This window comes from Mus caroli, chromosome 11 (assembly GCF_900094665.2).
Source record: "Mus caroli chromosome 11, CAROLI_EIJ_v1.1, whole genome shotgun sequence".
NCBI lineage: Eukaryota > Metazoa > Chordata > Mammalia > Rodentia > Muridae > Mus > Mus caroli.
This window is the reverse complement of record NC_034580.1, coordinates 63,507,523-63,523,543: the sequence shown is the minus strand read 5'-3', so window position 1 is coordinate 63,523,543 and position 16,021 is coordinate 63,507,523. Positions and strand designations below refer to the sequence as shown.

General features: G+C 48.1%; 1 protein-coding gene across 1 annotated transcript in view; it reads right to left on the bottom strand.

Moving 5' to 3' along the window:
- Positions 1–16,021, bottom strand: part of Myh10 (myosin heavy chain 10) — a 128,598-nt gene that overhangs the window by 21,272 nt on the left and 91,305 nt on the right. The window contains exons 16-26 of the mRNA XM_029483540.1: positions 13,047–13,240; positions 12,842–12,963; positions 11,355–11,424; positions 10,982–11,142; positions 10,624–10,732; positions 10,394–10,525; positions 9,116–9,322; positions 6,425–6,562; positions 5,915–6,038; positions 4,627–4,798; positions 3,374–3,586 (exon numbers count right to left, since the gene is read on the bottom strand). Of these exons, the coding sequence (XP_029339400.1) occupies positions 3,374–3,586; positions 4,627–4,798; positions 5,915–6,038; positions 6,425–6,562; positions 9,116–9,322; positions 10,394–10,525; positions 10,624–10,732; positions 10,982–11,142; positions 11,355–11,424; positions 12,842–12,963; positions 13,047–13,240 (1,642 nt within the window). The remainder of the gene's footprint in view (positions 1–3,373; positions 3,587–4,626; positions 4,799–5,914; positions 6,039–6,424; positions 6,563–9,115; positions 9,323–10,393; positions 10,526–10,623; positions 10,733–10,981; positions 11,143–11,354; positions 11,425–12,841; positions 12,964–13,046; positions 13,241–16,021) is intronic.

Sequence of the window (16,021 nt, the reverse complement as noted above, 5' to 3'; positions counted from 1 at the left end):
ACAGCCATACACTGACCTACAACCAGGAGTCACTGTAACAGCCATACACTGACCTACAGCCAGGAGTCATGGTGACAGCCATACACTGACCTACAGCCAGGAGTCACTGTAACAGCCATACACTGACCTACAGCCAGGAGTCACTGTAGCAGCCATACACTGACCTACAGCCAGGAGTCATGGTGACAGCCATACACTGACCTACAGCCAGGAGTCACAGTGACAGCCATACACTGACCTACAACCAGGAGTCATTGTGATGGGCCATATAGGTCATCTAGTCCTTATATGCAGTCTGCTTAACACATGAAGCCAAGCTTCCTTGGTCTAGCCAACTCCCTGAGGTAAATCTCACAAAGCTTGTAGCCCCAAAGGTGTTCCACACCTTAATCAAGCCTCTTTTTCGTCACTCCTGTGAAGCAGTTACAGATATCTAATGTCTGTCCTTCAGCCCTTTCCTGATGGAGCTTGGGAGATGAAGATAAGGCAAGTTTTGAAGGGTCATTTCTTTCTAGAAAAGATCTTGGTGTTGGGGGTCGGGGGGCTGGTACTAGGCACGGCAGATACAAAGATCACAGGATGCGAATGCTCAGAATGAAGTTGAGGGGCTACGTAACTGCACCCACGTCATGAAGATCACTAGTACCAACCACCTCTGTGTGGCTCTCTAGTATTTATAACTATATATGACATATAGGGGCAACATGAACAACCAAGTTATTTTGCTAACCAGAAGCAAATTCAGTTCCCATATGTGATAAGCCAGGCTTTAGATCTGCCAACCTGAGCATCAGGGTCAAGCGCACAGCTTGACACAGATGGAAACCAGAGGTTGCGATGTAGCTTCATGGTAGAGCTCTTGCCCTCTGAGTACCACCTCCTTGCCCACTGAAACCAGTAAGGTGAACCCCACTCCTGCATGTCTGGATTGTCACAAGCTCCACAGTCACCCTGAAGGGCATAGCTGGAAGACTTGCTGTTTGCTTTTAAATATTTAGGGGGATCTTCATCCAGCACAACTCAAAATACCAGGTCAATGCAGATGACAGAAACGTAGAGTAATCAAGTCCTCATGCTTTGGGGAGCAAAGGATGAGAGAAGAGTCTTTATGCTCTGGGAGGAAAGATGAGTAACAGAAGCTGTTCAGCTATTGGGGGGTCCCCAGGTCCCTTAGGGCTGGGAACTAGAACTTAGTTTCACCCTGTAACTAAAATGGAGTCTGAAAACAAAATGGCAGTACTTAGGATAAGTACTTTTGCTTGTTCCCAACACAGATGTGAAACTCATGCCAAGGACACAGTTCTCTCCCTATTCTCAGCTAAGAGAGAGGGCAGAGGTCATGGCCATGAAGAGGCTGCTCCAGCTGCCAGCTTTGTGGCTAGACAGGAGTCTAGACTGAAGGGTCATAGAAGTCCACTTCAGCCACAAGCGCTGCTGCCACACACACTTGGTCACCTGTCCTTAGCCAGTGCTCCATCAACATTAGTGGCCAGTCCCCTGCTGCCAGCTCATTGTCTTTTCAGTTTCTTCCTGGTCTCTACCTGAATCCCAAAGTCACAGGATATGACCACAATTCACACAATCAAGGAAAAACTAGGGGACAAGGTAGGGTTGGGTGCACACTCTAACCTGTCTCAGTAAGGATGCAGCACACACCCAGGTTTCAGGAGAGCCAAAGCCATGCCTCTCGTGTGCCACCACCAAGCACAAGCTTGGATCTGGAATGTGTACACACCATTTCACATTGTAAACACAGAATTCCTCTGTAGCCCAGGCTGGCTTCAAACTTGTGGCAACCCTCCTGTCTCAGTCACCCAGGTACTTGGAATTATAGGCACCAACAACCACACTCAGTATAGCTTTATCTTTGCAAGAGTTTGAGCGGGAGGAAATAATCAGAATTGTGGTTCAAGGTCCATCCGAGGAGCTAGAAATCCACCAGAAGTTAAGAGTCTGCTCTGCTCTTTTGGATTCCTGGGTTCGGTTCCCAGCATCCCCCTCAGGTGGCCTCCTTCTGGCCTCCTGTAACTCCAGCATCAGCGGATCTGAGTTATTCAGGCATCTGCACACATGGGCACACACCACAACTCTCATTAAAAATATAAAAATACAAAGGGCCTTTTGAGAGTGAATACTACCACAAATTTAGTTAGATTTGTGTAAAGCAGAAACTTTGAAAATCGGGTTAGAACTTAAACCTCTAACGCGCATTCGTGGCCCAAACCCTGGGTGGTGCGCTGTGCTGGCTGCTCATTCTTCACTGAATGCTCTCGAAACCCAGGTCTGCCCTGGGCTCGCTATTCTCTGCAACCAGCTGCTATCTAGACACAGATCTGTCATTCTCCCCAGGGCCTGCTTCCCGGTCAATGAGTAGATCCAGATGTCACATCCTGACCTCCTTGGAAAGCTTGGGGGAGGGGGTGGGAGTGGGGTGGGGGAGGTGCACTGGCTTTCGGCATGCTAACCTCCCTTGTGGGTACTCAGTGCCACACCTACTTCTCTCCTGATTCCTGAATCCAAAAACCGATCCTGTTTGTCTACTTTAGATTGATGATATAGCCTCTCTCCCACTGGGGCAATGGTGGCTCGCCCATCATCCATATCCTAGAGTGTCTGACAGGCGTGTGTGTGTGTGTGTGTGTGTGTGTGTGTTGTGCACATTTGCATAACAAGCTCAGTCACTAGCCTAGGCAGTGTGGGTTCCCTTCTGTCTGGATGCACATTCACATGGAGGGAATAGTGATTAGCAGGAGGCAAGGTCAGCAAGGTGGAAGGTGTCCCTGTGGCCTCATAGATGACATCTATATTGTCTGTGAGCTGTGACTTTCTATGGGCTGATAGCTATAGGTTCCCTCCTATGAACCTTCTCAGGCTGTGCCTACCTGTGCTCATAGTACAGATAGCCCCTGCCTAGCTGTTGGGTGGCATACTGTGTAGTACTGGCCCATGTCTGAGGCCTTTGCTCACTCTCTTCTTTTTACAGTGCTGGGGTTGAACCCAGGGCCTACTGCATATGCAACAAGCACTCTGTCTGAGCTGTCTCTCCGGGCTTCGCACCTGCTTGTACCCCCTTCCTCCTCTGCTTCCCTTCAGTGTTCATGGCTACTGTACTGCCTGTAGGTGCTGGCTGCCCCATGGTTTCTTTCTAAGTTTACCCAGTCTTTCCCTCTGGTCCTGCCTCTTGTTCCCTCCTGACTTCAGCTTCTACCATGTCTCACATCTCAGTCTCCTGTGTGGCCAGTCACTAACCATAGCTACTTACTTCATCACCAGTTGTCCTGCCATCCTTCCAGGAGGAAGCAGGCTATCGATTGGAATGGCATCCACTATGGAATGGGATGGAAAGCCCAGCACGGCAGAGCCCCCCACTCACCGGAGTTCCTGCTGAGCTGCTGTGGTGTCTAGGGTGTCCTCCAGCTCTGTCTTCAGAGCCTCCAGCTCCTCACTCAAGTCCCGTTTTTGTTTCTCAGCCTTGTTCCTTGAAGCCTTTTCAGACTCAAAGTCTTCCTGGAGCTCAGCGATTTGGGCCTGCAGCTCCCGTGCAACTTTAAGTGCATTATTCTTGTGCAGTGTCTCATCATCTCCTCTGTCAAAAGATCCAGGCACAGAGACACTGAGGACGGTGTGTGGATGCACTGCCTCCTGCCTGACAATACCCCTCCCTTCCCTGGGGCCTGTGGGGTGCAGGAGGTTCCCAGGTAAATGACCTTGGAAGGCCCCAAACTAGCTCTGCAAGTCAAAAGTGAGAGTGTTTCTCAACTTTAAAATGTCCTCGGCAGTGAAGTGTTCTTGTCAGAACACTGCTGAACAGGTGGTCCCACCAGCTGGAACCAACCTGCGTCTAGTCAAAGACCGGCAACTTCCACACCTTCAATTTCCCCGTTCTTTGGCACACCTTTGAACTCACATGTCGACAGGACTTTATCATGGGATCACACAAGTTAGAAGCCTGCTTCCAGGCTAAAAAGCACCCAGATAGACTCACAGAATTGGGGGTGACTGTGGACTTTTTAATCCCCCTGCCTCTACCTCCTGGAATTATAGGCACACAGTGTACACTCAGTCTTCTGTGGTGCTGGGATCAGAGCTGGGGTTCTGTGTACAATAGGCAAGTACTCTACCAGCTGTGTTACAGCTCTGCCCTGTTACAAGCTGCTCTTAATTAAAACATGTTATACATTAAACTCCAAGACCATGGAGCCAGGTAGTTAACTGATAGAAATAAATGGTTTCAATATTCCAAATGGCTTTAGATTAAATATCAGATTATGGAATAAGAGGAAATATTTCTGAAATGTTATTTCCTCCAAAGTCCCAAAACACACTGAAACTAATCTGTAACATACAGAAAGGAAACATCTGGTACAGTACAGTGGCTTGCTCTCTGGTGTGAGCCTCCCGGGATTTTGAGATGTGACAATCATTTGTAAGTATAAACATTGACACTCTTGTGAGTCCTCAGAGCTCTCGCACTACTTGTGTGTTGCTAGGTTTTTCATGAATGTATGTCATAACCAACATCAAAGAAACTCTTATCTTGTTCCCTGGGGCTTTCCTGTGCTCCAGACCCAGGCCACCATGCAGGACCACAGGCCTGCCCGTCCAGCTGCCTCCCCGACTGCAGACCTGGCCAGCGCCCCCTGAAGCTCCTCCTCCTTCTTGGTCAACTGGACTTTGAGCTCATCGACCTGTGCCTGCAGCTCAGCGATCTGGTCCTGCAGATCGGTTGTTTCCCCATCCAGCTTCCGTTTGGCCTTTTCCAGTTCCTGTCGAGTTTTCTCCTCCTTCTTCAAGCGTTCTGTAAGGCAGGACAGAAGCAGCCCTTCACCACACTGCAGAGCACACACAGTAAGTGGATGTGGTCACGGCTCTGATAATCCCGAGTCCATGCTTGGTCATCTGAGAGCCGCCAGGATGGAATGGCGGTGAGAGGATGAGGATACGGATAGGGTTTGAAGGAGAAATGGGCATTGTCCAAAGCTGCCCCTGCTTTGGAAAGGGGTCCATCCTGCTAAGAGCCAAGATGATCTGGCGCTGTATCACACCATCCCTATGCCCAGAACTGGGAAGGAAGCTAACCCCAGGCTAGCCCCCAGCCCTAAGATGGGGAGAGCGGACAGAGGGGCAGGCAGAGGCCACACGTTTGCCCTAAGAAAGGCCAGTACCACTTCTGTTCCCGTGATTTGCTCAAGCTGTGTGACCTGTGAGTCCTGAACTCTTTGACAAGATCCCTTCTGCTAAGATGACCCAGCGTGGGCACATCCACCTCATGGGCATCGCTTTAGCAGAGAACCCAGAGGGTAGCAAGGAAGTTGACAAAAATAAGTTTGTGCTGATTTTTATCTACATCAACCAAAAAACCAAACCCAAACCCAACAAACAAAGCACCAAAAAAATCCTCCCCAACCCCAAGTATTTTTTTTTTTTTTAAAACTATACAAGCCCATGTTTCCCATTGTAACAGTATGCTTAAGGAAGCTGGTGGGCATGCCTCTGCAGGGCCCCTACAGACAACACTCGCTGTACAGACAGCAGGATCAAGGACAGGTCATCGGACCTCACAGCTTCTGTCCTGTCTTCCGCCATCTTGACTGTGACATCACAGCAGCCAGAGTTGCTGCCGCTGCCTCTCACCAGTTTCACCTCTGACCCACCAGGCTCTGCCATTGGCCAAACCCTTTGTGAGGTGTCACCAGGGCACTTCCTCAGTGTTTGGATCCAATGCCCAGAACGTCCATTAAAGGCAAGTTAAAAAGAACAAAGGAACCCATCCCATTCCATTCCACCCACCAGACACCAAGCCACGCGACCTGGGAGGGTCTCTGTTAACAGAACTCCTCATCTAAGCAGTCGCTGGGCTGGCTCGACTGTTCTGACTCAGGCACAACACTAAAGTCTCAGGGCGGACACCAACCTTCTAAGTCCGAGATCATCACTTCTTGCTTATTCCTGATTTTGGCTAAGTTTTTTGCCTTTTCTTCCTCTTCAGCCAGCTGAGAGGAACACTCAGCAATTCGGTCTTCCATGAGTTTCTTTTCCTAAGTAGAAAAAAAATCTATTTCAGAAAAGACACGCAAGTTTGGGTTTGGGATTCTCTCTGATGTGAGAAAAAGTGGGTAGCTGGGGCCTTAGGGGGTGTTCTCCCAGGGTAGCTAGATGCTCTCCTGGTGGCTACCTGCTGCCTGCCTTGTGCTCAGAGCCCAAATACCAGATGCACTACAAGTGGCGTAGATGGAACAGACTGGAAAAGGTTGTAGGACATTTGTTTGGCTAAGTAGAGCCTGCCTTTAGAACTCCTTTACAGAGAAAGTAAATACAACTGAGATTTGCTCCAGCACTTTCTCTCCTTCGCACGGAGCCACATTCAGTGAGTGTCAGCTTTCTGTTGCATCCTGATAGCGGCGCCCTACGGAAAGGGTCTTACTTTGATAAATTTGGAATTCTGGTCTTCGAGAAGCAGAACCTCCTCTTCCATCTTCTTGATTTTAGCCTCTGCCGTCACCTTCTCCAGCTGCAGCTTTTGCCGGGCCCCCTCCTCCTCATCCAGTTGTTCTTCTAGGTCCTGGGAAAAAAAAGCCTACGTCAGTGTCTCCAGTTTCTCCACCAGCTTCAGCTGCATAACAAGAGCACACAGGAAAAATGGCTTGTATTTTCGAGTATGAGACCTTCACAGGGTTAAGTTTAAATTGGGTCAGTCCAACATGGCAAGTTCTGCAACCACGCTTTCAAATACAACTGTAAGAAATCGTCAGGGTGATTCAGATTGAAAAAAAAAAAAAAAAAATCACACAATGAGCGGGGTGGCAGCCACGGCTGTAACTCTAGCGCTCAGGAGGCTGGAGTTGCAGGCCAGCCGGGGCTGTTAACACTGGCAGACCAAGCCAAACACATAACAATACACACAACTATGAGCATGCTGCAAAGGCTTTGGCAATTAAGCTTTGGTCCATTTGTGAGGAGGTATAACCTGTAATTGAAATTCACATTGTACAATAACAATCAGCAACCCAGGAAATAACTGGGACAGCAGCACTGACCGCATCAAGCATGCTTGTCCAGTGCAAGTGCACCTGTGTCGCAGAACTCTAGGCGCTGACGCCTCCTGCTCTGCCACAGTTGTCTTTATTCACATCCTGTATTATTTATAGGATGCTAAAACAGTGGATATGGCTGTACATGTTAACACAATAACAATTCTGCTCAAAGGTTTTACTTATGGGTAATGTCAGAATCTTGTGAGTTGTAAAGGTGACCTCTATTAGAAAAACCCAAGCATGTCTCTGCGGGCACAGTGACCCTCAGGCCACCTGAAGTGTATATAACAGGTCACCTCAGGCCAGGTCTCCCTCACTGGGACCTCCACCTTCTTCCTTTTTCCTTTGGCTTATCCTAAAGCAAACCCCAAGCACGCTATTTCATCTGAAAAGCCTCCTTTTATTTTTATCTCCCAATAAAAATTTAACAAACATGTTTGCTTGGATCAGAATCTCCAAGTCTCACAGGCTGTGACCACTGTGACTGAGAGGCCTTTAAAGCCTCCTCTGGGGGCTGGAGAGATGGCTCAGTGGTTAAGAGCACTGACTGTTCTTCCAGAGGTCCTGAGTTCAATTCCCAGCAACCACATGATGGCTCACAAACATCTGTAATGGGATCTGATACCCTCTTCTGGTGTGTCTGAAGATATTGACAGTGTACTCATATACATAAAATAAATAAATCTTAAAAAAAAAAAAAAAGCCTCCTCTGCTCTCTAGGCCAGGCTGTCTCCTTGCTGCCTGGGTTTTGCTAACTGTACTTCTGCTCTGCACACTCACAGGCGGCAAACGCACAGCAGTGTTAGTATAATTTCAATGACTAAAACAAATCTGTACGCTGTTTCAAACAATTCTTGAAAAATCATGGGACTATGAAGGGGCCGGGGCAGAGGGCCTCTATGTACTTTCCTATGTTCTAGGTTTTCTACTATAATTATATTAATGCCAAAACCAAGAAACATATCTTCAAAACCAAATATAAAGACAGTTCCAGTTAAAAAGGTGATCAGAAATCACCCAAAGTCCTACAGGCAGAAGAAAACAACAAAATAAACCATGTAAGGGGTCCAAATGTGGGTCTCAGGGCTGTCTAGTCAATTATGAACCTGACATTCCATAAGAGAAAAAGCCTACCTAGTAATTTCATAACGCCACGAGTAATCTTAGGTTGCACTGGAATGAATTTCCAGTCATAACGGAGAGAATAGATTACAGCGGCGATGCAGCAGCCTGCGTTTAGTTAGAACATGAACCTCGCGCCATGATAAACAGAGCAGGAAGCTAACTGGTGTAGGACATACACGTGTTAAGGAAACACTAGTCTTTATAAAGAACTGCAAGCATCTCATATACAGTAGTAGTTAGAATTTAGTATAAAAAATAGGGAGAGGGCCAGGAAGATGGTTCAGGGTACAATGGTGCCTGCTGTCAAGCCTGATGTCACCTGGCCCCACACCTGTGGAAGACTTAGCTTCTACAAGTTGTCCTCTGACCTTTGTAGCATGGCGCACACATACAAAACTGTATTAAAACCTAAGCTGCAAGGCCGGGGAGATGTTCTGCAGGCAGAGCATTAACGACCCCAGCTCAGTCCCCAGGACCCATGGAAAGGAGGAAGGACAGAACTGGCTCTACATGGGTCATGTGGCGCCTGCGCTCCAGTCCCCAAATAAGGTTTCATGGTAGTGTGCTCTGTGACCAGAGCTGATACTTTAAGGTACCAGACTGGGGTAAACTGTTCCCTGTGCTGCACATTTCTCATGAACCAAGCCAGGTAGGAGATGCTCATGTAATCACTGGGGAGAGTGTAAGAATTATAACAACAATATAAAGAGACACCTAAGCTCTATGGAATGCTCCAGATCCTGCGTGGATTCTGATCTTGTGTCTTCACATTGTAAGATGACACACTGGAATGCAAAGGAGTCCTACTTAAATAATAAACCTATGTTTGTAAAAAAAAAAAAAAGTGTTACATGTATGGTTCAAATGACTGAGTGGTACATAGGCCCTATTCTCATTGACACAGGAATCTATGTGCTCAACAAATCCACAAGAGTGCTAAGAGCTGCGGCAGGCACCTGAATGTGCGCCTGCATCTTCTTCTTCTCATTCTGTAGGATCTGGTTCCGCTCTTCCTCCTCCTCCACCCTGGACTCCAGGTCGTGGAGAATCTCCTCCAGTTCCTGCTTTTTGGCAGCAAGTCTCGCTCTCATCTCTTCTGCTTCAGCGAAGAGCTCGGTCTCGGCTTGCAGTTGTTCTGCCAGGATATTCTTCTCTTCCAGCAGCTGAAAGCACAATTCAGGGTATAGTGGTCACTCGCCCAGGGTGCACACACCACAGGGACATCACTCACCCAGGGTGAGTTTCAGTAGTCAGTGCCAACTGTTTCAGACACAGCAAGGTAAAAACATGGAACACACAGGCACAATCTTAGTGAGGACCAGGCCAACCTGGGCTACACAGCAAGATCTAAGCTATCCAAAGGTACACAGAGAGATCCTACCTCAAAACAAAACAAACACAACACAACATAACATATCTGGCAGAAATTTCAAGTGCGCTTTGTGTATAGGAGATATTTTTGGTTGTCTCTATTGCCCTAAGTTCTCTTGAATAATACATACTAAGTAAGTTCTTACCACTTTAAGGATTATAGTTTGTTCATTATGTTAGGAAGGCATCGATAAACAGGAGAGGGGACTATTAAAGTGCTATAAATGTTCCAGGTGTGGTGGCTCATGCCTATAATCCCAGCACATGGGAGGCCGAAGCAAGAGGATTGCCATGAGTTTGAGACCAGCCTGGGCTACAAAGTGAGTCTCCACTGAAAAAACAAACCAAATCAAAACAAAACAAACAAAGTTCTTGGGAACCACCAATGCCTATCACATACCAAATGATATTTTTGCCTTCAACACCGATAGCGTTACTGTCACCTATCAAAGTTTCTGAGCAAGTGCCTGCAGCGGACAAGATCCCTGTTGCTAGACATGCTGGAATGGGGCCTGCTCTGCCATGCGGCCCTTTACAGTTCTCTCACAAGCAGGCATGAGCAGACAGCACCAGGAGCCCTGCTTCACACAGGATTAAACACAAGCTTCACAGCAAACATGATCTGTCTGTCTGCTGTGTGTCCAAAGATCGGGAAGGAGAGTGGCAAGAGCCGAGGCTGATTTTAACTTACATAAATCTAAACCATAAGGCCCAATGTAGCCATTATTTCTACGGTGAAAAAACACTGTACAAATGAGAGAAAACCCTCCCCTGTACCACAGGAGGCAGTGGGCGTGGCTCCTCATAATGAACACGTGACAGTAGACAGAGTCGGGACACTGTGTGCAGAGGGGTGCACATACCTGCTGGTGCTTCCGCTCCATCTCCTCAAGCTCCCCTTCCACTTTTGTCTGCTTCTCTTTCACCTTCAGCAGCTCCTCATCTTTTGCCTGGAGTTCTTCCTCCTGGCGGGTCACTTGGAGGAGAGGCTTCACCTGTGACAAGGTAAGCAGTTTGTCACTACAGCTCTGCATCCCTCCTGCTGCTCCAGGCGCCCGCCATGCAGAAGGGTCTTTAGGAGGACCCAGCCCACCTTCGTGAAGACACGCCACCACTGCCAGTGTCGCAGCTTCAGGTACGCCGCACAGTTCCGCTGCAAGACCTTTAAGGCACTTAGTTGTTGCTGTTTCTTGGCAAAGGCCCTGAGGAACAGTAAGGAAAGCACACCTTCAGGGGTGTGACTGGCTTCCAGCAAAGCTCCCTGGGGCATGGCTTCCCTAGGACCTCGGCTGAAACACAACTCCAAGCCTTGTGTTTCATTTCTTGGTTCTCTGTGTTTTCCGGGTGCCTGTGTGTTGGTTGGGATGTGCATTGCTGCTCCCATGGGAACACACCTTCCACAAGGCTAGAGCCTGTCAATCTCATGCTCTCCTGCATCATGGTCCACTTACTTTCTGGCTAGGTAGCCTCTGCATACAGCTTGGAAAAAGATGATGATATCAGTGATTTTTAAATCTCTTTCTTCTTCTAAGTGCGCCAAAACTCCAGCTCGGAAAAATATCTTGCTCTGTCCAATTCTATACAGGTTTGGGTCCAGTTCTAAAGCTCGGATCTAAAAAAGAAGAAGCCTGTTTATTTTTGCTATAAGAAAATCATAATAATAATAATAATAATATAAAAAAAATCCAGATGTAGTGGTGCATGCCTTTAAGTCCCAGCACCTGGGAGGTAGAGGCAGCAGATCTCTGGGAGTTCCAGGACAGAAAGGGCTACACAATAGAGACCCTCTCATAAAACCCAAAACAACAAAAGAAGAAATCTTACCATTCGCTCACAGGCCTGTTTGCCATCCATGAAGCCTTTAGGAATAGCATTGGGAGTTAGGATTTCATATCTGGAGAAAGAAAAAATGTAGCCTTCACAAACTGAAGTACACAAATTGAGAACAGAGCAGGGATGGGCAGGTAATAACCCCAGGCCCTCTGCAGGTCCAGTTCCTACTTAGATTCTTTCAGATCAAAGCACAGGCCTATTGATCTAGCAGAGAAGAATGAGAACTGGTATTGAAAACTTTGCATTTTCCCACAAAAAGTTCACATCTTTAAGATGAAATTATTTGGCTCTTTGTCAGTTGGGAAGCATTTATCAGATAACAGAGAAGGCTGTAAGAGCACTGTCCATGAGAGCAGGGTGACATGCAGCAGGCACAGGCCTGGGTGTGCTCATATTCAGAGCTGTGTGCTGAAATGCTGAAATGTGTACTTCAGGGTACACAGTCACACCTCAGGAAACCTGAGGCACAAAGTTGGACATTATAACACGGTGCCCCAGATGCCCGCAATAAAAAGTGACTACTATTAGACAGCTGGCTCCTGACAACACCTAGGACTGCAGCAGTTTCTTGAGTTGATTTGTCTGAGACCAAGGTGGGTGAGGGGTAGGGGTGAGTGAGGTGACTCAGGCCCCAAGGACCCTGCTTTGACCTGGAAGCCCCTAATTATTTTATGGATCAACAATGGAAATACTTTGAGATCTGATTTCCAGAAGAAACGACCCCGTTAACAACTTTAGAGAATCACCCCCAAGCATTTCCCACTCTGTCTGCATCAGTCTTCACTGCAAACCTGTCAGGCTCCGTCTGTCCCTTAATCATTTCTATTCTTTTCTCTCTTCTTGTTAAAGTCTGTCATTGTGTACACACACACACACACACAGAAAAAATTTATATGCACACAGATTCATTTACTGAAGAAAGATGGAAACATCCTAAAATATTTTCAGGAATCCTAATTGGAGGATTTTAAATTTCTTTTTCTTTGTATTTTAACATACATTATTCATCTATTTTTAAGATTGTTAACTTTTAAAAATATTATTTAAAATGTGTTTTAAGGATATATTAAGCCTGGTGATGGTGGGCCTGCCTTTAATCCCAGCACTCCAGAGGCAGAGGTAGGTGGATCTCTGTGTTTTTAAGGCTAATCTGGTCTATAGGGTGAGAGTTCCAGGACAGCCAGGGCTACAGAGTGAGACCCTGTCTTGAAAAACAATTTCAAGTAGATGTGGTTGAAGAAACAACGTTAAGTTTCCAACCTTCCGGCTCATTTTACAGTGAACTTCCGGGCTATGAAGACTGAGTATGTTCTTCAGCGTGGGGAAGCTGCTTCTCTGTCTGTACAGCAGGAAGATCAGGCTCTCCCCTTCGCAGGGAACAAAGGAAAAGCATCCTTATCATATCGGCATTCTCATTCATGTTAAGGTATGTTTGGACATACAGACAAAAAGGGTAAATAAAAGTCAGCAATAAATACCTCTGTCTGAATTCCTGGAAAACTATCCGGTTGGGGAACCCCTGGCGACAGATCCGGATCCCTTCCAGGACGCCGTTACAGCGAAGCTGATCGAGGACGAGGTGTGGGTCCAGTTTCCCAGCCTAACCAAGCAGACACGTTTTCTAGCTTAATCACAGCCTCCAGGCTCCATCACCTCACCACGCATGCGCTCCGCCTTACATACCCGCTTCTCGTGATTTGGAATGATGCAGCGGACGAAGTTGGGGTTGGTGTTGCGGAGAGTTGCCATCAGCTTGGTGAGAGATTCCTTGTAGAGCTGCCCGACGGTTCGGAACATGCCCTTCTTGGTTTTATATGCAGAGCCAAACGCGGTCTCAGTCATCCCAGTGACTTGATCCAGACCTACAATTCGGTCCACTGGGGAGGGGAGAGGAGAGAGAAAATGTCTGTGACACGAGTGTGACGGAGGAGGAAGGGGAGACAGTGATAGTCCAGCGCATAAGCTTTGTGAACAGATGGTAGAGGTGCCGTCTAGGAAAGGCAGTCAGCACATTCAGACACTGCACAAGCCGTGGAGCTACAGCCACACACTTATAGGGCAGGATTTTGCAGTGCCTACAAGTCCCACCTACCACACTGGGGTAGGTGCCGTCCACTGCACTAGGCTCAGGGACCCACTGTCTGCTACGTTCTGCCTGTGTGAGATCTGCCATTACTTGGCAAATGGAAGGATCTCTGGCTGGCATTATTGATACACAAACTGATACTGGGAAAAGTCTCGCAAGAAGAAATGGCTCCTAAATACACATAACGGTGAGCGACTGCACCGATCCACTCAGTGGCTGCGCTCAGGGTACACAGACCAGAGTTGCCCTGAGCCCGCACACTGCACTGAGCCAGCCATCTGAGCCCAGGGAGCAGTGCAGGAAGATTACATCACTCTGAGTTTGAGCAATGTGTGAACCTCAGTCTCCTCAAAGTGCAAGTGATGCAAAACCACAGAATGGGAAAGACTCTGCAGAAAACCACGGACTGAGCGGCCTCAGAAATCCCTAGATCGTTAAAGCACGTGGTGTTTTTACACATCCACACAGCAGGCCCTCCTAATGGTGAGACCATGAAGGAGCCACCGCTAGCATGTCTGTTTCCTAAGATGCCATGTGCTTTCCTGAATAGTTTAAAGAAATCAGAATATGGGTTGACCTGTTATTGATATTCTCCTCAGCCCTGACAGCCACCCCATTTCTCTGTGGGGATCTGGCCCTGGGTAGGGACTCTATGTACAAGCTCTCAGGTGACTCTAGACCTCCAGAGAGGCTTCTGCAGAAGAGGAGCTCCTGGCCCAGGAGTGAGAGCCCTCGAGGCGGGTCTGGAATGGAAGCTGGGGGATGGATGAGGAAGAGCGGTGTGGCGCCTAGGTCCATGCACGTAAGCTGCTCCCCCAGTCAGTGCCCTGGAGTCCAGTACCACAGAGGACTCAGTTGTTTCTTTCATTTGCAGTACCAGCCACCCCTTCCTGTCCGGTAAATGCTGAGCCTCCATCACCTCTGCATCAGTCCACTTCTTGTCTGCATCACCAGAGCCCTGATTCTTTCTACAGTTGACATGTTTGCTCCCTGTCACCTTCCTCCACTATCTCCCCAGTGTTCGGATACCTGGTTGCTAGGCCACCTCTTTCATCTCTCCGCCACCCCCCCCCCTCCAGCATTGCCCAGGCAGTGACCCACCCGTTGCTAAGGCAATGGGCACTACCTGTGCTTGTTTTTCTTGACCCTGAATGTTTACCTGTTGCTATCACAGCAGCCTCCTAAACTCTTCACTTCTGGCCTTAAGGGCCCCGCCCACTCCCAGCCTTTCCAGTGGCCCCCCAGCTCAGTCAGTCTTGTGATCCAAGATGACCTCTCTTCTACCTATCCATCTATCTTGGTACTCTCTCGGGACCCACACTCATGTGAAATCCATCTAGGATGTGACAAGAAATGAGCTCCCAACATGCTCTCAGCCAAGAGAGTCATTTATGAGTTTAAATTGCATATGCCTGGCTACCTAGCACAGATCCATGTATTCTCTCCCAGCTGGACGTCATAAAAGTCTTATCTGCCTTGCACAAACTCTTATCAAGTCCCTGTTATATCTGCTTTTACAATACTGCATCTGCTCTCATGATGACACCTGTTACTAACATTCTTAGTTCATGTGTTAGGGAAAGAACAAAGTATACTTTTAAATATATTTACATCTCAAAGTGGGGAACACAGGTAAGAGATCTAAGAGATCTCTCTCTAGGCGCTGCCATTTAATACATGAAGACTGCGGAGAGGCAGTAGGTGAACAAGTGCAGGGCAGGAGGGGGCCAGGGAGGAGCGGTGAGCCGAGCCAGTAGGAAGGCAGAAAGACTCAGGCTTGCTCCTGGGACGATGGCAGCCCGAACAAGTGACATCACAGATGAGATGGCTAAGAAAAGTCCAAGTATACTCTGACAGAATATCTACTTGACATGATTAATTCAGTATGAAAAGGAGACGTGCTGAGGGCAGCTCCTAGGGTTCTGGCTTGAGGTGAGAGGCTGGTGGATGAGGTCATGGATAAGATGGAGAGACGTGGAGTGAGCTGCAGCCTGCTGCTAAGGGAGGCTGGGGTAACATAGATAAATTGGGGATTATCAACAAGTTGTTCAAGGTCAGGCACCCCTGGGGAAACTGAAACAGATGAGGGCCTGGGACCACTCTGGGCTGGAAAAGGGAAAAAGAGGACAGCGGACAGATAAGAGCAACATTCATCCGTGCCTTACCCCATCTGTCCCAGTGTGAGCACTGCTCACTCCCGGTGGGGGCTGGGAGGCACTGAGTACTTGTATCCAGCTGCCCACCCAATTTCCCATTCTTGCCAGGACTCTGCCCTTTCTGATGATTGGGATTCTGACACTCCGCTAGGGGTCTCTCCTCTGGCCTTCCGCCTCACTAATCCTCTCCTGTCACACATGTCCAAGTGTTAGCATAACTTTAGCCAGAGTCCGAGACACTGCCAGCCGTGAGCGTGTGATTTGTGGTAGGTTCCAACTGCAACAAACCCCAGCTCCTTCCTCTGAAAGCGAGGCAAGGAGGTGCATGTTGTGGTGAGGCAGTAGCTAACCTGCTGCTCACCGCTGGTATTCTCTGCCCACTTTCCCACACAACCTTGCATTTCAGCCAGCCAGAC